Raw genomic sequence first — 24,027 nt, 5'->3', positions numbered from 1 at the left:
GCAGAGTATACTTTATGTAAAAAGATTATGGTTATGAGCTGAACATTTAACATAGTTTAAGCTTTCTGCTTTAACTATATTCTGAAAATTCAATAATGAAACAGAAAGAGAAATAACTGCCCTTTGAAACTCTGCCTGGGCAAAATTAATCCTGTATATTATACCCAGTATTACTTTTCCCAGTTTGGTTTTGACTAAGAAGGGCACCTTCTATAGCCTCTGAAGCGGAAGCCTTTTACTTTCCAGCGGTTCTTGCCATCCGGGTATGTTTCATTATATTCAGACTAAATTACTTCAGCTCAAGATCAATCATATTTCCTTTCGATGCTAAGTAGCTCCGCCTCACCCTAGTGTTCATGACCTTGTGTAAGTGTCTGCAGGGTGCTATGGTCAACCTTTTCTGTCTCTTAGTACTACTATGATCTGGTGAGTCAATAGTAAGTTTGTTTTTCCCTCTGTACAAAAGAATCCCTCTCCATTCATTCAGATAAAATATCCGAATTTATCTAGTACACCAATAAAAAGATCAATTCAAATGAAGATTCAAAGCTGGCAAAAAGCCTTAATATCATTTGTTCCAACCTGACAGTTAACAGTTAATCCTTTGCCTACGAAAAGTATGACCATTTTGCATGTAATTAAAGGGTAATATTTTAAGTGTTAAAAGGAAAACAAATCCTATGGAATATTAATTTTAGGAGGTTTTATTGTGGAGGAAGAATTGTCTTCTTAATGTTACCTATAATTATAAATCAGAACTTTGTAATGAATAAAGATTAACAAATAAATTCTTAGAAAAAACAAAATATGAAAAGGTAAAAAAAATACAAAAAGGCATCTTGTGGGACGTGAATACTTAACTTTCATGGTTTTTTTCACTCTTATATGCAAAAAAAAAAACCGCAACAACAAAAACACACACACACACACAAAAAACACCAAAAAAAAAAAAAACCAGTATCTGGGGCTGATGGCGAAACACGATCACAATACGACTGCCAGTTATGAGAAAGATAGGAAGATGGCTAATTAGCTTAAAAAAAAATCAGTGATGTCAGAGAGCAGAAAGGTCTTTTCTGCCTTAAGTGATGCATCAAACATGAAGGTAGGGCCCTACGTATGAACTTTACAGACAGTCATACACTCTATGGGATTATCTCAGAAAAAGTATAGACCCAGCCAGTGCACAAGGCTTACCTTAAACAGAATGAAACAATGTCTCTTTCAATATGGAAACTGTAGAGGAGGTAATCAACTCTTGAGGATCACAGAATGCTTAGAAATTAAAAATGATGGGATCTGTTTCTCTTGTGTAGTCAATAATATGAAATTCTCAAAGGTCTTATATTTTCCAGAAAACTAAAAGCAAATAAGGTTCTGAAGACTTCAGTTAAGGAGCTCATTTTTTTAATGTTTACATATAATTAAAGCTGCAGAATTCTATGAGTGGCTCAGAGTAAAATACTAACACATTGAAGAATGAACCAAAGAAGATTCTGAGAACAAGGTAAGTAGTTCCAACAACAGAAGAGTATTAAACAACTTACTGTACATTCATAAAATGCATACTGTGCAACTACTCACAATGTGTTCTGAAAAATGTCCAAGGAAAGGGGAAGGGTTGATAACATATTGTAAAATGAAAAGTAAAATTACAGAATGAAATATTCTATACGATCTCTATTTAGGAAAAAAATATGTGCATAGAAAAAAGAGACTAAGAGAACACACACAAAAATCCTGACAGAAATTACCTCTGCTAATGAGAATTGAAATGTCTGCACATTTTCTTCTTTTCCAAATGAAAAGGGTGTAAGATTAGGGAAAATTTTTATTTTCAAAAACAGCCATTAAACATACTCTGATCTTTGTCCAATCTTTTTAATAACATTCACAACAAAAACAAGTATAATTAGTGCCACTAAACACCTGTATTAACAGTTGTTTTTCTTTAAGTTATAAAATAGTTCATTCAAATTTAGTTTCCCTATACTTTTTGCCCAATTCACACAAGAACAATGTATTCTTTAAAAAGCATAATGACATAAAATCTTATCCAAGGTTGCAGTCTTCTATGCCGTCTTCTTCACACATCTAGAAAATGAACTTCATATGCTTGATTCCATATGTTTTGAAGAAAACCATTATAATAAGTGCCCATAATCCCAGAATAAAACCCCCAGGAGGATGCCAATCTTTCAGCTTTGGTTTCTGCAAAACAAAGAGGACACGGTGAACTTAACAATATTGGGTCAAACAAATACTGATGGAAAACAGAAATTTCACAGGCTGTGTTTGAAGGGGGAGTAATTTAACCAAATTAAATGTATTAGAACAGCAACAACAACAAAAGCTTCTAACTGGGTAAACAGTTCAACGTGGTTCTTACAAAGGTCAGTTTCAGATGCTATTTTGTTTCTTCAAAGAGACTTCCTTGACTACCCAGCCAAACATCTCTCTTCACCCAAGGTCTTCCATAGCCTACTAGTCCTTTGCACTTTGAATTTATATATTCATTAGTTTGTTGGTTTTGTCTGTCTCTCCCACTAGACTATAGCTCTGAGGGCCATCTTGCTTGTATTCCCAGCAGGTGCCTGGCACACAGGAGACATACATATACTATACTCATTAAGTCAGTGGAAAAACAAACGTTATCCAATTCATTTGTTCTGCTATTCAACAAATACTTGTTTGGGGGCCCATACCTTTGGTCATGTTAAGCCCTTGACACGGAATGTTCCTTACTCCACTCTGCCTACCTGAAACTCACCAACTGAAATGCCAACTCCTTCAGATTTTCACACCTGATATATTCTTTTCTTTGAATGTGTAGCTCCTTCTACTCTTTTATCTAGTAATATAATTATGTTTATCAGTTATCTCCCTGCAAACCTCCAGGGGGAAAAGTTTGGCTGAGTCCATTTTATATTCCCTTGTCTATTCCCTACCTCTCAACACCCAGCCAAGCGTCTTGTATATTTCTTTGTCCAGCAAGGAAAGGCAGACCAGTCCTCTCCATTTAGTTGTCACTGCAACAGCTACATTATGTCCCTGAAATTGGGAGGTCTATAACTATCATCTTTTTATGAGGTTTACTTCCTAAACTACTGGCCAAGATTGTAAGGACAGTTATGCTCTGAGAATCATATATATTTTTAAAGATATATTTATTTGAGAAAGAGAGTGTGTGATATTGGTGGGGGGAGGTAGAGGGAGAAAGAGAAACCTAAGCAGACTCCATGGTGCTGAGCATGGAGCCCTTTAAGAAAGGGCTCAATCCCACAACCTGAGATCGTGACCCAAGCTGAACCCGAGTCGGTCGCTTAACTGACTGCACCACCTAGGTGTCCCTAGAATCATGTTTTAGAATAGAACTGAGTGAAGAGAAACTGTAACCTAAAATTTTCTTTAGTCACCATGTAAACTAGCCAGGGAAGGTTCATAAATCTCTTAGAGGCATCTGCATGTTATAGTTTGGTTTCCCAATCTAATGTTCTTTATTCAATCCTAAATTCATCACATTACAAGAGGAAAGGAGGCAGGCAGGAAGGAAGGAAGGAAGAGAGGGAAGGAAAGAAGGCAGGCAGGCAAGCTTAAATATAAAACAAATCAAGTCAAATCAACCAGAATTCATCAGTAAGGGCCATGCTAGTAATATCCTGCCACATTCTATAGTTATTTATATTATCTATGCCTTAAAATAGCTGATAGTTGTCTAAAGTATACAACATTATATATAAACCCACTAAAAGAATTCAAAAGAATATTTTGATACAATGAAACTATTTTTCTTTTAATTTTATAAATGGAGAAGTTATCTATGGAAATGCCTGGCTTTCAATTAAGTTATCTTTCTGCAACTTCTTCCTTCTTTTGAAATTCTCCTCTCTTGGCTTCAGTGGTACTCTCTCCAGATTTTTCCTCTATTTCTCTAACCATTCGTTTTCAGTCTTCTTTGCTCCTTAAATGCTAGTGGTAGCTAGAGCTCTGCCCTCAGCCATTTATTCTCTCCCTTTATTTAACTCCCAGGGTGACAATTGTACCCTGGTTTTGACCTCTGTCAGCAAGCTTATGATTCCCAAATTTATATCACTAACATGGAGCTATATGCTAAAATCCTAGGTTTATGTACAGTTAACAGACATCTTTCCTGTTTTCCATCACTGCATCCATATCAGTGGCATCTTGCCAAAGTGATAAAGCTGGAAGTCATTCCTAGCTCCCCCAACTCTCAGACCTTCCCACTTCCATGAGTTCCCAATTCTTGCACGTTTTCTAATTATTATGTCTGTCCTTTCTAAGTTTTCTATTGCCACTGTCACTATCTTAGTTCTAGTTCTTAACATTTCTTGTCAGGGTCACTGAAATAGTGTCCTAACTAGCTTCTCTTCCTCCAAGACGCCCTCTCTTTTCCATCTATCAATCAAATTGCTGCTAGACACACTGTTCTAAAATACAAATATATATTTGTATAATATGTATACATATTTATATATTAATAAAAGCTCATATGTATCCACATAGGAATTGTTTGTTTCAAGCACACATTACTTTTGTAATTTAAAATTAAATAAATAATTTAAAAACAAGGGTTCAATGTGGTGTGGTTCAAAGAACATGGGATTTAGAATCAACTGCTTTGGTTTCAAAGTTTAGTTTTAACACTCAAAGCCCGTGTTACCTGTCAGGCCACTTTGCCACTCTTAATTTCGGAATCTATAAAATGGGCATAGTAACACAGACCTCCTAGGAATGAATGAATGCACAATTACATCAATGATGTGTTTTCTGAAAATGTAGTATATAACTACCTGTTCCTACCTAGAAAAGTGATGATTTGAAACTCAAAATACTTTTTAGATAACTTTCTTTTGTATTTGTTATGAGGAGCAATATCTGTAACAATCTGATTTCTGTATAAATTTTAATTCAAAATTAACTTGTCAAACTAATAGAGAAATCCACCTTACTATTTCCATATCATAATCAGTTTTTAATCAACCACATAATATAAATACAACTGACAATATTGTTTACAGTGGTTATGTGCCACCCTAACTCTAAGTCTATTCTCACTCCTTCCAGAAAACTCCCCAAACACCAAAAATATCATAATGCAATTCTTCCTCATATTATTTTCTGTGCAAAACTCTGAAATGGCTCTGATCACATGTGAAATGACATGTTGACAGAGGTTCTTTCCTTCTAGTATCTTATAAGATGGTAAGTCCAGTGGCATTTCAGATGGAAAAGATCAGTGACACACTATGAAAAATCTTAATTTAATTCCAGTAGAAAATATAGATTAATATAAAGATTATAGATTAATATAAAGATTATAATATATAGACTACTATAAAGCACAGTTATATTAAAGATAGGGAAGGCAGATATCACAAGCATGTGACAATGAAAAACAAGTGAGTGAACTAAACATTAGTTACCACTGCCTGGTTTTTGTTATGTTTATTTTCTATTATTCAGACAATTTGTAACCAATGTCAAAGGGATGAAAAAGCTAAATCAAAAATTATTTTTCCATAAACGGGGAAAAGATTGTCATTATTAGTTATTGATAGAAGCATATCTTTACACAATAGTTTGAAGATGTTCCCTGGAAATTCAGTTTAAGAGTATTGACCTACTGTATATTTTTTCCTGCTTTGTCGAAGATTATTTGACCATAGAGTTGAGGGTCCATATCTGGGCTCTCCACTCTGTTCCACTGGTCTATGTGTCTGTTCTTATGCCAGTACCACGCTGTCTTGGTGATCATAGCTTTGTAGTAAACTTGACATCAGGCAACGTGATGCCACTAGTTTTGTTTTTCTTTTTCAACATTTCCTTAGCAATTCAAGGTCTCTTCTGATTCCATACAAATTTTAGGATTGGTTGCTCCAGCTCTTTGAAAAATACTGGTGGAATTTTGATCAGAATGGCATTAAAAGTGTAGATTGCTCTAGGCAGTACAGACATTTAAACAATGTTTATTCTTCCGATCCATAAGCATGGAATGGTCTTCCATCTTTTTGTGTCTTCTTTGACAGTCTCTTCAATAAATGGTGCTGGGGAAATTGGACAGCTATATGTAGAAGAATGAAATTCGACCATTCTCTTACACCGTACACAAAGATAAACTTGAAATGGATAAAAGACCTCAACATGAGACAGAAATCCATCAGAATCATAGAGGAGAACATAGGCAGTAACCTCTTCGATACCAGCCACAGCAACTTGTTTCAAGATATGTCTCCAAATGCAAAGGAAACAAAAGCAAAAATGAATTTTTGGGACTTCATCAAGATCAAAAGCTTCTGCACAGCAAAGGAAACAGTCAACAAAACAAAGAGGCAACCCACAGAATGGGAGAAGATATTTGCAAATGACAATACAGACAAAGGGCTGATATCCAGGATCTATAAAGAACTTCTCAAACTCAACACACACAAAACAGATAATCATGTCAAAAAATGGGCAGAAGATATGAACAGACACTTCTCCAATGAAGACATACAAATATCTATCAGACACATGAAAAAAATGTTCATTATCACTAGCCATCAGGGAGATTCAAATCAAAACCACATTGAGATACTACCTTACACCAGTTAGAATGGCCAAAATTAACAAGACAAGAAACAACATGTGTTGGAGAGGATGTGGAGAAAAGGGAACCCTCTTACACTGGTGGTGGGAATGCAAGCTGGTGCAGCCACTTTGGAGAACAGTGTGGAGATTCCTTAAGAAATTAAAAACAGAGCTTCCCTATGACCCTGCAATTGCACTACTGGGTATTTACCCCAAAGATACAGATGGAGTGAAAAGAAGGGCCATCTGAGAACCAAGATACCCTTCAACGGATGAATGGATAAGGAAGATATGGTCCATATACACTATGGAGTATCATGCCTCCATCAGAAAGGACGAATACCCAACTTCTGTTATCAACTGGAAGAGATTATGCTGAGTGAAATAAGTCAAGCAGAGAGAGTCAATTATCATATGGTTTCACTTATTTGTGGAGCATAACAAATAACATGGAGGACCTGGGGAAATGGAGAGGAGAAGGAAGTTGAGGGAAATTGGAGGGGGAGATGAACCATGAGAGACTATGGACTCTGAGAAAAAAACTGAGGGTTTTGAAGGGGCGGGGGGTGGGAAGTTGGATGAGCCTGGTGGTGGGTATTATGGAGGGCACGTATTGCACGGAGCACTGGGTGTGGTGCATAAACAATGAATTCTGATACACTGAAAAGAAATTAAAAAAATAAAAAACTTAAAAAAAAAGAGTATTGACCTAATGGGGGGAAACAAAATTCACATTTTCCCCAATAACCGGGAATCTCTGATTTAGATGGTATTTGAAAGCACACACACACAGGTTAATGCTTAAAAATTTTAAATAAATATTATCAAAATACGGCATTAAACTCTTACCTATAGAAGAGTAGGCTATAATATATAATACAATCAATTATTCCATAAACCAATTTAATGAATTTCAGTGCTAAAACAGCTCAGGCAATATGAACTTTTAAGAGTTTGAAAATACTATGCTTTCATGGAGCGCCTGGGTGGCTCAGTGGGTTAAAGCCGCTGCCTTCAGCTCAGGTCATGATCCCAGAGTCCTGGGATCGAGCCCCGCATCGGGCTCTCTGCTCTGTGGAGAGCCTGCTTCCTCCTCTCTCTCTGCCTGCCTCTCTGCCTACTTGTGATCTCTGTCTGTCAAATAAAAAAAAAACAAAAAAAAAAAAACTATACTTTCAGATAGTATTTAAACCAACCCATGCTTTAAAAAAGTGAACATCATTTAAATTCTATGATTCATTAGAGATTACTGAAATAATAATCATGTAGTTAATAGCAATCTTAATTCTGCAGCTGTAGAAACTCTGGTTATTTCCAATGAGATGGATTCCCTGACGTCACAGTTGTACCATTAGATCTTAAACTTAGTCAGAAACAGTTGCCAGGAAGAAGGCAACTACAGCTTCTTTGGAAGTCACTATCATTTCTCCCAAGACTAGTCCTGGCAGCTATTTTGATCTATTATTCCAAAGACTGGCTCAGAGAATTTTGGAGGCATCGTCTCCTCGTCCTTCAACAAAATGCTAGACCTTTAAATGTAATAATGGAGGACTATGAAATGTATGTGATCACTCCAAAATTATAATGGAATTTATACCTATTTATAGCCATACAGGCTAACAAAAGCAGCAAAATTCAGCTTTCAAAATGGCTATTTGCAGCTGCTATATTTTTTTATTATGTAGTCATTAGATTTTTTGATTAACAAAAAATGGCAAATTATTAGATTAACATGGCATCTAAGTAGAATCCTCCAGTGTAGCCTTTCCCATCCTCTCCAGAAAATACATACAAAGGCACAGAAAGACAAGAGCACATCCTCCTAACTAAAGTGAATTTAACTTCTGATGAGAAACCTCAGATCATTTTACTATCTGAAAGTCCTAGAAACCAGGTTTACAAACAAATTAATAGTGGCCCAGTTTTCTGATTAGTGGACACAATGCAAAGGACGGCTTTGCTCTGTGAAACACAGTAATTCTGTCAACTGAGAAAGGGACGTTAGCTCTCCCCTTTTTTCTGCCTGCTGTTCAAGAGAAATAGTGTTTACAAAGTAGAAGGTGGCTTTATGAGGCAGCCAGAGTAGTGTAACTCATTCCTATCCCCCCAATGGCAAACCTCTTTATCCCTCTGAGTACAATTCCCAGTAAAGAACGAGTCAGAGGGGAACTGACAATTGTTCACTGTATCTAAGAAGTTTCAATATCCACATGAGAAGCTCTGAAGAGAAGGGAAAATACAGGAAAAATCCTTTTAGTAGCACATGTTAAGAAACAGGTTTTCCATACACTTGATCCTTTTAAAGTGCCCCCAAACCAGGCATAGGGAGCATGGGAGCAGAGGATTCTGGTCTTTGATCAAACTACCTTTGATGACTGCCTGCCAATCACAGGAAATGTGTAACAAATTATTCTTCAGATGCAGGCCTGAGAAGGCATTCAAACAGAAGTAGAGAGGGAGAAGCATCCACACCCTCTGTTGGCACATACCAACAGCGTTCTAAGAAAAAGGAAAAAACATGGAGAGGTCTCTGAGTAAAAATACTCCCACACACGAGAAAGAAATATCCTGAAGATGCAGAGAACATATCTCAGAATAAGATGTAATACAGAACCAAAAGATAATTTTGGAAATATTTTACTTGGCTTGACTTGAAAAAAGATGCCCAAGAAATCAAAAATTTTAAAAAATGGTACGAAGAGAAAAACTATACAAGATACAATGGCAACAGGCTGAGATGAAAAGGGAGCAAAATTAAAATCCACATTGACAAGGAAAATAGTGTCCTAAGCACATCTTTGAGTCTGTCATTCACATAATTGTGGCAGATTGGTGGCAAAAAGTGGCCCAATTCTCCGTACTTCCCTTGTATCCAAGCCCTTTGCAATATGTGCCATTATAGCAACTCTCACCAAGAAATGAAATTTATATCCTTGCTTCTTGAATCAGTTGGCCTTGTGACATCTTTTGGTCGACAAAACGCAACACAAGCAACAGTGTCCTAATTCCAAGGCTTTGCTTGCTTCGGCTTTATCAGAAATCTGCTACTACGATGAGAAAAAAATCTAGGCAAGGCTTCTGTAGGAAAAGACATCATGTAGAAAAGAACTCAGGTTCCCCAGACAAGAACCAGCCAAATCCCAGAAGCAGACCAGCTAACCAACCCAGGACTGACAACAAACTCACAAGGGAACTCAGCCAAGAACAGAACTACCCAGTTAAACTTGGCCTAACCTGTCAACCTGAAGAATTACAAGCTAAGAAAATGGTTGATACTATAAGCCACTATGTTTTAGATTTTTTTTTTTAAATATTTTATTTATTTATTTGAGAGAGACAGTGAGAGAGAGCATGAGCGACGAGAAGGTCAGAGAAAGAAGCAGACTCCCTGTGGAGCTGGGAGCCCGATGCGGGACTCAATCCCGGGACTCTGGGATCATGACCTGAGCCGAAGGCAGTCGTCCAACCAACTGAGCCACCCAGGCGTCCCTAGATTTTTTTTTTAAAGATTTTATTTATTTGAGATAGAGTGAGAGAGCACAAATGGTGGGGGGGCAGAGGAAGAGAGAGAGGCAGGCTCTCCACTGAGTGGGAAGCCTGATGTTGGGCTCGATCCCAGGACCCTGAGATTATGACCTGAGCCACAGGCAGACCCTTAACTGAATGAGCTACCCAGACGCTCCTAGAGTGGTTTATTATGCATCAAGAGCTACAGAATACAACCATTGATGTGATTAATGTAGAAGGAAACACCCTGAACCTTTATTATCATAAGAAAATAAAGTTCCCATCTACATACATGTGGCTTCAGATTTCTGCAGGAATGGTATAAATAAGAACAGCATAAAGGCAACTAATCAACCTCTTGTCCACCATGAACTTTGCAGAGGTAGGGGAGATCTGACAAAATCACCTCCTCTGACCCTGCTCAAATAAGAATTCCAGCCCCCTTAACTCATCTAACTTTCACAAAGGACTTCAACTAGCATCTGTCACACCTGAACAGTTATCCAGAGCCAGATTCTCATGAAGCCATCCAGGAAAAATACCTGCTATCGGTTTTCTAGAGGTACAGTTCATGAATGTTCTTAGCACAACTTCCCCAGTAAAGGAGCTATATTGATGCTCTTCAAGCTCTCTCTTATAGTCTGTCTGGAAAGAGACTGACTCTACTTGGCACTATGCCAGGAATCGCTTGCTCTCCAGGAAATGAAGTAGGGGAACTCAGAGACCAATTCACCTAGTTTCCTCTAGCCTTCCTTCTCCCAATCACAATCTAGAGCGGAAGTCTAGCTCCTTTCCTTTTTAGTTAGTAATTGGTGTTACCCAGCGGTTGCCTCCTGCTGGGGAAATGAATATCTCCCAGGATTTTGATGCACCGCACTCATGGTAAATTTGCAAAGCAATTAATCTAATCCAGGATAATTAAAGGTGCTTTATTTTTTACTATAACTTGTTAAATATAAAATTGAACACAGTTTTTCCTTATCTATGATTTTAGTTTTCCTGTGACAAGAACATCCACTGTTAACATTATTACTTAATATTGCTCTGGAATTTCCAGCCAATCTAGACATAACTACTAGTAAGAAGTAAATTTTAATTTGCAAATATTATGATTAGATATCAACAAACTCTACAAAATCAATCCACAATTATGAAGAATAAAGAGCTCGTATTTGAGATAAATATAAAAAAGTCTTTCAATACGTTACCAAAAATGAGTCAAAAAATGGAACAGAAAAATAATCCATTCACAAGAGCAATAAAAAAACATAAAATAACAGAAATAGCCATAACATGAGATGTAAGGTAAACAATCCAAATTACTCTATAAAAACGAGTACACAGTCCTGAATATTAAAAAAAAATATGATAAAGCTAATCTATAATGTTGTTCTCATGCAAAATAGAAAGATCAATGCAACAGAATAGAAAGCAGCAATCAAGCCCAATAGCCAAGAATTTAGTACAGGATAAAAGAGCTATCACAGATCAGTGGGCAAGAAAATATTCTTACGGGTGCTCTGGAATGACAATCTAGAATGACAATGCTCTGGAAAAAAACAGTTTTGTTTCTAGCCCAACATTATAAAACAAAATACACTTTACATGGTTAAGAATTAGATGTAAAAATATTAGATGTAGAATCTTTTAAAAAATCTTCTTTGTAAAGTGGCACCTAGGGACACATCCTGTTGGTAGCTATGTTAAAAGTACCAGTGGAGAGAGGCACCTGGGTGGCTCAGTCAGTTAAGTGTCTGCCTTTGGCTCAGATCATGATCCCAGAGTCCTGGGATCAAGTCCTATATCTGGCTTCTTGCTCAGCGGGAAGCCTGCTTCTCCCTCTGCCTGCTGCTCCCCCTGCTTGTTCTCTCTCCCCCTCTCTCTCTCATTCTCTGACAAAGAAATAAAATCTTTTATTTATTTTTTTAAAAGATTTTATTTATTTATTTGACAGAGGGAAAGAGATCACAAGTAGGCAGAGCAGCAGGCAGAGAGAGAGAGGGGGAAGCAGGCTCCCTGCTGAGCAGAGAGCCCGATGCGGGGCTTGATCCCAGGACCCTGGGATCACGACCCGAGCCGAAGGCAGAGGCTTAACCCACTGAGCCACCCAGGCGCCCCAAATAAAATCTTTTTTAAAAAAGTACCAGTGGAAAGCAGTGGCAATGGAAACTCATTGTGAGGAGCAGAACACATGAGTCAAAGGGTCTGCGAGCTGAATCAGAACGGACCTCTTAGGAGAACTGGCCCTTGAAAAACGTGTAATATTTCGGTTGGTGGAGAGCAGAGCAAAGTCAGGTGCCAGACACTGCTGAAGGCAGAAGGAAGGTGATGGAAGATCCACAATGGTGGAGATTTACAATCTGTTAGTTTGCTGCTAACCCCCAAGGACCGTAGCAACTGGGAAACACTGTTGAAAGAATGGATGCCCTTTGGGCATAGCAAGTATCAAGGGCTAGAAAGATTCATCCTGTAAAGGCCCAGTTGTGAGTTGGGATTTGAGATAAGAAGCTTCTACTAGCTTGAGTCAGTGCCCACCCACAGGTGAATGGAGCAAAAACAGATAAAATGTAGGAGAATTTGCACACTAAAGGGATTTATAAATCTAAAAGCAATAAACGAAAATCAAAAAGAAAAGGTGAAGATACTCTTAAAAGAACTTTTCTGAAAGCTCTGTATTTTGCAAAGTGTACAAATCAAAAGGTGAATAAATGGGAAAATATGACAGAAAGGGGTAAGTTTAGTACATGAAGATCTCTTCCAAATCAGTAAGACACAAAGATTTATTAATAAATGGAATAAGGAAATGAAAACTTTCACAAAATAATTACAAATGGCTAATTAACATAGAAAAAACTCAATCTTCTTGATTATAAAAACAAATTAAAAATAATATATTAACTATTTCTTCACCTTTTAAAAATTAAACTAGTAAATGTTAATGAGGATGGGCAACTTTTCAGAAAAATAATTAACAGATTTAGAGGTCTTTAAAATGTTTGTATCTTTTCATTCAGAGGAACTGTTACACTCTGAGCTAGGATCTAAATTAAGAAACTCAAAACTGCTGACAAAGGTTTTACACAGATTTTCTTCTCAGTGTTATTTACATAATAAAAAACAGAAAACAATCCATATAAATAATAATACAGGAAATATGGTACACCTACATAAATAGTAACCAAAAATGTTTTCATTTTTGAAATCAAATCAAAAAAATTTTAATGATTTGGAAACATGCTTATGCTATAATAATAAAGTAAAAGCAAGATTCAAATTATGTATTAAATGTGATCTATAACAATATTCAAAGAAAAGGAATATATTAAGGCCTTAATAATGTTTCTCTGGAAGAAACAGAATTAGGTAGTCTTAATCTTTTCTCTAAACTTGTAAATACTTTTGAAAATACGTTTTCTACAATGGATATGTATTTCTTTAATAATTCTGTGTGTGTGCAGGGGAAGGAATATATAGGAAAAACTTCTATTGAAAGAATCCACTTTAGGGCCGCCTGGGTGGCTCAGTCAGTTAAGCATCTGCTTTCGGCTCAGGTCATGATCCCAGGGTCCTGGGATCAAGCTGGAGCCCCACATCAGGTTTCCCTGTTCTGCAGGGAGTCGGCTTATCCCTCTCCTGCCTGCCACTCCCCCTGCTTGTGCACTCTCTCTCTCTCTCACTGTCAAATAAATAAAATCTTAAAAAAAAAAAAGAACGAAAAGAATCCACTTTGAAGAATCTTCATATACTCATCTTTTCCAAATTAGATGCACTACAATAATACTGTTCAGTAGTTGATATCCTAACTTTAAGAAAAAGTAACATGAATAGCATGACAACATAATAAAGTGATTTTTCAGTATGTATTTAACGATACCCCTGGAGTATAACAAGATTGCTATTTTTAAAACAACTATAGGTAATATATTAGGCATTGTACAATGATTTTTCTTGCAATCAAAGGACAGATTGGTATAATTACTGCATTTGGTAGTAAAGCTGCATTTGAGGTAAGTTCATATTAAAATATAGCTTATAATTTCATTTGTGTCCATATTAGAACTTCTCATAAAATGACTGATTTTATGTAGTTAAAGTACTTTACTGACTGCTATTAAATACAGTCCTATTTTTTTTTAACCTTTCACAATAACAGCTATAATACAAAGGTGAAAAGCACACATAAAACACTGCAATGTGTCATGAGCAGACACTTAAGAGCTTAAGGGCTATCTATTATTGAAATGCCTAATATTTCAAATTAAAAAGATAGTAACTAAGCAACACTGCATTGCCAATTGTGCACAATATTCAGCCTCCCCTTTCCTGTTGCTAGGAGAAAATTACCATAGAACCGCAAAATAGTTAACAGAGCAGAGATCTTAGCACTAAAGTTATGTACAAAGAAGAAACTGAAGATTTTCAAAATTATATGTGTTTACTGGGAAGAAAGAGAAAATTTCCAAAGTTTTGATGAAATTCTTTTCTTAAAATATAATGATCACATCAGTTCAGTTAAATTATATTTTAAAGAAAAAAATAGAGTATACTGAAGCTGCAATTCTGATAATTTTAGAAAATAGCTGTTTGTTTTCAACTGTTTGATCTGTGGTGGTTTATCAGTATTTCCAGTCTCTCTATATCTTCTTTATAAAACATAATTTGTACTTTTCAAATTATATTAATAGTATAAATCAAACTGTTGTCAGCAGAATTTTAAGTCAGCCCCCAGATTCCCTCTCCCTGGTATACATTCCCTGTGTAAATCCCTTCCCACTGAGTGTGGACAGAACTTGTAAAGTTGATGGGCTATCTCTCCTATGATTAGGTTACATTATGTATCAAAGATGAAGGGATTCTGAAGATATTATTAGGGTCCCTAATCAGTTGATATTCAGGTAATCAAAAACAGATTATCCTGGGGGGAGGGGCTGACCTAATAAGGTGAGCCCTTTATTATTACTGTTTTTTTAAAGATTTGATTTATTTATGACCGAGAGAGATAGCAAGAGAGGGAACACAACCTGTTGCTAGGAGAAAATTACCATAGAACCACATATATATAGGAATATATATATTCCTATATATATGTAGGGAGCTGGAGAGAGAGAAGCCGGCTCCCCACTGAGCAGGGAGCCCAACATGGGGCCCAATCCCAGGACGCCGCGATCATGACCTGAGCTGAAGGCAGACGCTTAATGACTGAGCCACCCAAGCGCCCCAAGCGAGGTGAGCCCTTTAAAAGAGTCTATATATCAGAGACAGAAGTCAAGGAGATCAATATATTAGACGCTGCCGAGATGCTCTCCCGCTGCTCATGAAGAATCAAACAGCCATGTCCTGGCATGAAGGACCGGCAGGGAAAGCAAGCAGCCTCTGGGAGCCCAAAGGCCTCAGTCAGCCCTACAACCGGGGGAAACCTGAATTCTGCCAATAACGAGTAAACTTGAAAGAGGACCCTGAGCCTCAGATGACATTGCCATCCTGGTTCACACCTTAACCAAAGAACTGTTAGACTGTGAGCACAGGACTAAGTTAAGCTCCGCCCAGACTCAGAAAGTGTGGAAACTGAGATAATAAATGCTTTTAAATCACTAAATTTGTTTGTTACATGGCAAGAGAAAACTAATTAACAATGAAGACTTAAAATGAAACTATTCGTTATGCTTGGTAACTGTTCCGTGGGTGAATAACTGATTAAGATATTAACTTTCTATGTTTTAAAAAAAAAGAAGTGAAGAGAATTAAATATTCTAGTCTAATTCCTCCTACTCTTCCATATCTATTCATTCTCTAAAACTCTGCTCAAATCTCACCTCCAGCTAAAGCCTGTTCTCATATCCCAGTAAGAATTAATTTCTTTTTCTTTAGGCACCGATGGTAATTGGCTCCTATCTTACACAATAGTCAGTTTATGGGTGTTAGTCTACCACACTGTGATCTGTTAGTGATATCCATTTCTGAACCTTATCAAGGTTTCATAGGCCTTGAATAAAATAGAGCAATCAATTTGTCTTAGTTACATATTATTTTCTTCTTGAAAATAAGAAACACAAATATTCAAATACTACTAATTTGCTAGTTTATACTCTTGGTTTTATGACTTAAGCAAAAAATTAAGAATTGTATTAATCAAATAACAATATAATCTATTTTAAGAATCCCTAGTGAGAAATTAAAAACATTATTTAGTAAATGTGAAAACAACTTGAAAGTCTGAAATACATGAATCTGTTTTTTTAGTTCTTAGCTCTTAAGAAAGAACCCACTGTTCCCACAAATAAATAATAAAAATACATTTATCAACAGTTATTTATCTCTCTCTGTTAAGAGGTAATCAGAGTTCTGCTTCTGCCAATGTCAGGTTAAATGCTACAGGAACTACCAGCCCATTCCGAACAAACAGAAAGTCATACAGAAGGTAGGAAACAATGGTTTTCAGGTATTGGACAATTTGCAGTAGTTTTCTGACTCCTGGTAGGATGGAAACAAATAAGACGAGTCTCTTGAGTGCCCAAGCCTATTACCTGAAGAAAGCTTCCAAGCTGCAGCACAAGGAGGGGAACCCAAACAGAACCTGGCAGTCTTGCTGAGTTAAGGAGACACACAGGGAGGTTTGGGCAGCTAGAATTTGCAGAGCAGACAACTGAAGAGGAGGGAGCAGCACAGAGACAGAGCTCCAGAGATTTGCAAAGCGTCTTCTGGAGTCTTCTGTACAGTGCTCATTTCTGCATGCATAACAAGAAGCTGACAGAGGAAAACAACACAAACACCAAAACCAACAGGCCAAACACTCCTAAAATTCATAATATGCAGAGCACCAGTCACAGCTCATATTGGGTCTAAGGCAGAATAAATCAGAAATAGTGGGGCTTTCTCCCCATCCACCTTCCAGAGAAGGATCTGCTCTGGTTCTGCCTCTAACAACTGAAAAGCAATCCTTAAAGGGATCAAACTGATCCCAGAACAAAATCTAACACTGCTACATGAATGAAACAAAAATCAAAATCCAACAGCAACAACAAAACTTCAAATATCTAGCATCCGATTAAAAAAAAGGCATGGAAAGGAGAAAAATATGACCCATAGTCAGGAGAAAAATCCATCAATTAAAACAGACTCATACCTGAGAATGACAGATTTAGTAGACAGGCCTTTCTTTTCAGATAGCTATTATAAACTGGATATAAAGAAAAATATGAGGAGAGAAAGAGAATACATCAATAAGGCCCACACAGGATTTCCAGAGATGAAAAATATGATACATGAAATGAGAAAATACGGAATGGAATTAACAGGTTAGACACTATAGAAGAATTAGCAGGAAACTATTAAGAACAAAAAAACTATTCAAAATGAAGCACAGAAAGAAAAAGAGCCGCAAAAAGAATAAACAGAGCATGGCCTGTGGCACCATCTCAAGCCGGATCACATCTGTGCAGCTGGAGTCCCAAGTGGGGAGGGAGAAAACGATCTAAAGCAAATAATGACTGAAATGTTTCCAAATTTCATAAAAACTATAAACCACCAAACCCACAAAGCTCAACACCAAGCATAACAGACATGGACCACGCAAAAGGACACTCACAATCAAAATGCCAAAAAACAATGATAAACAGAACATCTTAAAAGCAATCAGATGAAAAGAGATTTGTTCTTAGAGAGCAGGGTTCAGCAAACCACAGCACATGGACCAGTCATATGATTTTGATAAAGTTTTACTGGAATACAACCATACTCATTCACTTTTTCATATTACCTATTGCTGCTTTTTTTTTTTTTAGATTTTTTAATTTATTCATTTGACAAAGAAGACACAGTGAGAGAGGGAACACAAGCAGGGGGAGTGGGAAAGGGAGAAGCAGGCTTCCTGCCTAGCAGGGAGTCCAACGCCGGGCTCAATCCCAAGACCCCGGGACCAGGACCAGGACCAGGCAGCCTCTTAACCAACTGACCCATCCAGGCACCCCTCTACTGCTGCTTTTATGCTACATCAAAGTTGAGTAGTTGCAACAAAGGCCAGATAACCTTCAACCCTAAAATATCTACTACCTGGCCCTATAAGAAAAAACTAGAGGAATGAAGAATGATTGAAGGAGGCCAGATAGTAGAAAGACATCTTAAAGCACTAAAAGAAAAGAGCTGTTAACCTAGAATTCTAGGGAAAATGTACCAAGTGAAAAAAATCTTTCAAAGTAGAAGGTGAAATAAGGCATTTTTTAGTAAAATGAAAGCTTTGAGAATTCAACAGACTTATACTATAAGGTAGTATATATCGAATACCTACACTCTGTAAGGTATACCTATCATAGATTCAGACTAGGAGGAATGTTAAAAGTTCTTCAGGCAGAAGGAAAATTATATCAGAAATGCAATCTTACACAAGTGAATGAAGAGAGATAGAAGTGGTAAAGAGGTAAATAAATATAAAAAATATTTTTCCTCTTTTTCATGTTTCTTTAAAAGGTAACTGACTAAACTAATAATGACAATAATGTAGTATAGGGATCGTACCATGTAGAATCAAAACATACAAAAACAGCAGCACAAAGTATAGGAGGGAGGGATTAAGAATATACCTTTAAAGTTCTTATACATAAAATAGTATAATATTACTTAAAGGAACTGTAATAAAGATGTATATATTATATATCCTAGAGCAACACTGGCAACAAAGTAGATTCACTAACAAACCAAAAATAGAAATAAAATGGAGTCATACAAAATACTCAATCCAAAAGAAGGCAGGAAGAGCAGGAAAAAGGAACTAAAAACAGATGGAGCAAACGGAAAACAAACAGCAATATGGTAGATTTAAACCGAACCAGAGTTAAATGCAATTAAAATACTGATAATTACATTAAGTGGAAGGATCTTAATACTCCAATTAAAAGGAAAAGATTACAGATTGACTATATAAAACTCAATGATATTCTGTCTACAAGAAATTTACTTTAAATTTAAGACACAGATAGATTAAAAGTAAACAAATGAAAAAGACATACCATGGAAAAGAAAGCTGGGCAGGCTATATTAACATTAGAACAGAGTAGACTTTAGAACAAGGGATATTATAGGGATTAAAAATGTTCTTCTCACACTGATAAATAGATAAATCAAACTGACACATGAATTCCAAATCTGTATGTTCTTCAACAGAACTTCAAATACATAAAGCAAAAACTGACAGAAAAGGAAAAAATTATAATTATACATTTCAGCACACTCTCAGAATTAGCAAGTATTTATTGATTGATGGGACTGATTGGCAGAGGGAGTGGGACAGAGATTCCTAACCAGGCTCCATGCCCAGTGTGGAGCCTGACATGGGGCTCCATCTCACAGCTCTGAGATCATGACCTGAGCTGAAACCAAGAGTCGGAGCCTACCAGGTGTCCCAGAACTAATAAGTTTAAGAAATCAGTAAGAATATAGAAAACTTGGAGTGCTTGGGTGGCTCAGGATCCTGGGATCAAGCCCCACATGGGGCTTCTTGCTTTGCGGGAGGCCTGCTTCTCCCTCTCCCACTCACCCTGCTTCTGTTTCCTCTCTCACTGTGTCTTTCTCTCTGTCAAATAAATAAATAAAATCTTTTAAAAATATATATAGAAAACTTGAATATTATCAACAAATCTGATAGAGTTGATATTATTTCACTCCACCCAATAATAATAGGATACAAAGTCTTTATACGTACACATGGAACATTCTCCATTACAGACCAAACTGGGATCTCTAACACAAGTCTGAATAAATTTTAAAGGACTAAAATCATACAAAGTATTCTACATGGTGGAATTAAACTAGAAATCATTAACAAAAAATATATTTGGAAAATCCCCCAAATACTTGGAAATTAAATACATTTCTACCTAATCCAAAAATAAATCACAAGGGAAATTATTTTGACTGCATGAAAATGAAAATACATTTCAAAATGTGTGGGAGGCACATAAAGCATGCTTACAGAGATATGTGTAGCTTTAAATATTTGTATTAAAAAAAAAGAAATTTCTTCACTCAGTACTCTAAGATTCTACCCAAAGAAACTAGAAAAAGAAGAGCAAATGAAACCCATGGTAAGCAGAAAAAAGAAAAAAAATTGAGTTCAATAAAAATGAAACAAAGAAATACAGAAAAACATCAATACCAAAAAGTGCTTCTTTCAAAGTTAGTAATATTGATAAAACTTCTGGCAAAACCAACTAAAAGAAAAAAAGAGAAGAATCAAAGAGGGGACATGATTATAGATTATGCAGATATTCAAAAGACAGATGACACAAAAATAACTTTATGGCAATAAATTTGACAGTGTGTGCCCTGAAAGATACAAACTGCCATCTTATCTAGTTTTAAGGCAGAGAGTAAAAAAGACATGTATTTCTGTAAAGTGTACACAGATTTCCATATTCTTAATGCATATAGAAAGGAAGAGAGCCTCCGTCTAGAATGAAGAAGGGAATTTTCAATCAGAGTGCAAAACAAAAGGGATCTGTACCATTTAGAATGCCTAGGGAAGAACCCAAGAGAGTCAAGTAGAAATTGCAGGTACTAAAGCCTAACACTTTTTAAATGTTTATCATATGCCATGCATTATTTTAAGAATTTTAAAAGCATAGCCTTTAAGATAAGTAATATTATTACCCGGCTTTACAGATGAAGAAAAGGTTTTGGAGCGGGGCTCTTCCTTTCTCTGCAAAGGGCCAGATAGTAAATATTTTAGGCTTGTCCAGCCATATAATCTGTTGCAAGTACTCAACTTTCCCTCATAGTACAAAATTAGCTGTAGACAATAGTAAGCAAATGGATTTAGGTATGTTCCAATAAAACTTCATTTACAAAAACAGGTGGCAGGCTAGATTTGATCTGTGGGCCACAGTTTGCCAACCCATGCTCTAGAGAATTGTTATTAATGAGTTCGGAACAGACCACCCCAGATCAGCCACTCTGGCATACTGATTATTTTTAACTGAAAGCACTTGGGAAACAGCAATGCATGATTTTCCTAATGATCTACCTAAAAGCCAATCAAAAAATTTCCCATGAAAAGGTGCTTTCTCTGTTCCGGGAAGAAAACAATCTTATCACTGGATACTGGCAGTCAACACCAAAATCAATCTATACAAACTAACCTGCTGGGGCGCCTGGGTGGCTCAGTGGGTTAAGCCGCTGCCTTCAGCTCAGGTCATGATCTCAGGTCCTGGGATCGAGTCCCGCATCGGGCTCTCTGCTCAGCAGGGAGCCTGCTTCCCTCTCTCTCTCTCTGCCTGCCTCTCTTCTACCTGTGATCTCTCTCTGTCAAATAAATAAATAAAATCTTTAAAAAAAAAAACAAACTAACCTACTAAAATAACCCTTACCTTCCATTAGTTTCCATCTGATATTTCCTAGTCATTTTCCTACAATGTACGGCCCCTATTCCAAGCTTCTCTGTCTCATCACTTCTCCACAAAAGCATTGTTTCTTTATTAAAATATATAAATCCTCACTGCTTCTTTGGGTATTCCTTTTCCTTATGAATACCTCACATGCACATAAAAATACTAAATAAAATTTGTATGTTTTTCTCCTGTTTATCTGTCTTATTCCTGTTTAATTCTCAGGCCCAGCCACAGAACTTAAGAGAGTAAAAGAAAGATTTCCCTTCCCTAAAGTTGTATAGCTATTTATTAGATTTGTCTGATTTTGTCCTTTGTCTTTTGGAGGATTGTCATCTACGAAATATAAGTATTGGATGGAATTTAAAAAGTCTAGATTCTACGAAAAGCAGTAGGAAATCAGTATCCTTACATTATTTTATGATTTCAAACCACTAGGAAAATTTTCTCTGATGTGAAAATTATCATTGGGATTAATTATTACGACTTACTTCATCTGAAAATCCAAAAAGTACATTTAATTACATTTTATGTTGTACCAAAAAAAAACCCCCAAATACAATAACAAAAGCCCCACTAATACACCAATAATGAATAATGCTTGCCTTCAGTTGTACAACTATTCTAAATGGGTAAATGGTTAAGAAAAAATTACTATAATAGACTTTGTGATTTTACTGTTTAAGAAAAAATTAAATTCCAAATCTTTGTTTTTAGGCATAATTTTCGTAACTTCTTCAATGTGAGTCACCCAAGAGAATCATCAAAATGCTTTTAAGTGTTTCAAGCTCTATTACAAAGCTGTCATCATCACGACAGCATGGTACTGGCACAAAAACAGACACATAGATCAATGGAACAGAATAGAGAGCCCAGAAATAGACCCTCAACTCTATGGTCAACTAATCTTCAACAAAGCAGGAAGAATGTCCAATGGAAAAAAGACAGCCTCTTCAATAAATGGTGCTGGGAAAATTGGACAGCCACATGCAGAAAAATGAAATTGGACCACTTCCTTACACCACACATGAAAATAGACTCAAAATGGATGAAGGACCTCCTTGTGAGAAAGGAATCCATCAAAATCCTTGAGGAGAACGCAGGCAGCAACCTTTCAACCTCAGCCGCAGCAACATCTTCCTAGGAACATTGCCAAAGCAACGGAAGCAAGGGCAAAAATGAACTATCGGGATTTCATCAAAATCAAAAGCTTTTGCACAGCAAAGGAAACAGTTAACAAAACCAAAAGACAACTGACAGAATGGGAGAAGATATTTGCAAACGACATATCAGATAAAGGGCTAGTGTCCAAAATCTATAAGGAACCTAGCAAACTCAACACCCAAAGAACAAACAGTCCAATCAAGAAGTGAGCAGAGGACATGAACAGACATTTCTGCAAAGAAGGCATCCAGATGGCCAACAGACCCATGAAAAGCTCACATCACTCGGCATCAGGGAAATACAAATCAAAACCACAATGAGATATCACCTCACACCAGTCATAATGGCTAAAATTAACAAGTCGCTGGCGAGGATGTGGAGAAAGGGGAACCCTTCTACACTGTTGGTGGGAATGCAAGCTGGTGCAACCACTCTGGAAAACAGCATGGAGGTTCCTCAAAATGTTGAAAATAGAACTACCCTATGACTCAGCAATTGCACTACTGGGTATTTACCCTAAAGATACAAACATAGTGATCCAAAGGGGCACATGCACCCAAATGTTTATAGCAGCAATGTCTACAATAGCCAAACTATGGAAAGAACCTAGATGTCCATCAACAGATGAATAGATAAAGAAGATGTGGTATATATACACAATGGGATACTATGCAGCCATCAAAAGAAACGAAATCCTGCCATTTGCGACGACGTGGATGGAACTAGAGGGTATCATGCTTAGTGAAATAAGTCAATCGCAGAAAGACAACTATCATATGATCTCCCTGATATGAGGACGTAGAGATGCAACATGGGGGTTTAGGGGGGTAGGAGAAGAATAAATAAAACAAGATGGGATTGGGAGGGAGACAAACCATAAGTGACTCTTAATCTCACAAAACAAACTGAGGGTTGCTGGGGGCGGGGGGTGGGGTGGGGTGGGGGAGGGGGAGGGGGGTTATGGACATTGGGGCGGGTATGTGCTATGGTGAGTGCTGTGAAGTGTGTAAACCTGGCAATTCACAGACCTGTACCCCTGGGGATAAAAATACATTATATGTTTATAAAAAATAAAAAATAAATAAAAAATTTTAAAAATGCTTTTACGTGTTAAACTGGCAACTTCTCTTTTGAAATATATAGTCTAAAGAACAAATCAGGAAGCCTCTTTGTGCTTAAGTGAAGTCATTCTCCCGAGACAAAAATTAATTTCAGTTAATTTCTCACAATATCATTTGCTTGGTCCTAAAAAGATTATAAACTAAATTTCTTTTAAAATAAATTATCTAGGGCACCTGGGTGGTTCAGTTGGTTAAGTGACTGCCTTCAGCTCAGGTCATGATGCTGGAGTCCTGCGATCAAGTCCCACATTGGGCTCCCAGCTCCATGGGGA

The 24,027-nt window shown here is 36.9% G+C and overlaps 1 protein-coding gene across 1 annotated transcript in view; it reads right to left on the bottom strand.

The window, feature by feature from the left end:
* Positions 1-1,818: 1,818 nt before the first annotated feature.
* The window catches only part of PIGK (phosphatidylinositol glycan anchor biosynthesis class K), a 122,840-nt gene continuing 100,631 nt past the window's right edge, over positions 1,819-24,027 (bottom strand). Inside the window, exon 11 of the mRNA XM_046010478.1 lies at positions 1,819-2,211. Within this exon, the coding sequence (XP_045866434.1) occupies positions 2,095-2,211 (117 nt within the window). The 3' untranslated portion in view covers positions 1,819-2,094. The remainder of the gene's footprint in view (positions 2,212-24,027) is intronic.

Source organism: Meles meles, chromosome 1, assembly GCF_922984935.1.
Source record: "Meles meles chromosome 1, mMelMel3.1 paternal haplotype, whole genome shotgun sequence".
In the NCBI taxonomy this organism is placed as follows: domain Eukaryota; kingdom Metazoa; phylum Chordata; class Mammalia; order Carnivora; family Mustelidae; genus Meles; species Meles meles.
This window is presented reverse-complemented; position numbering and strand designations above follow the sequence as displayed.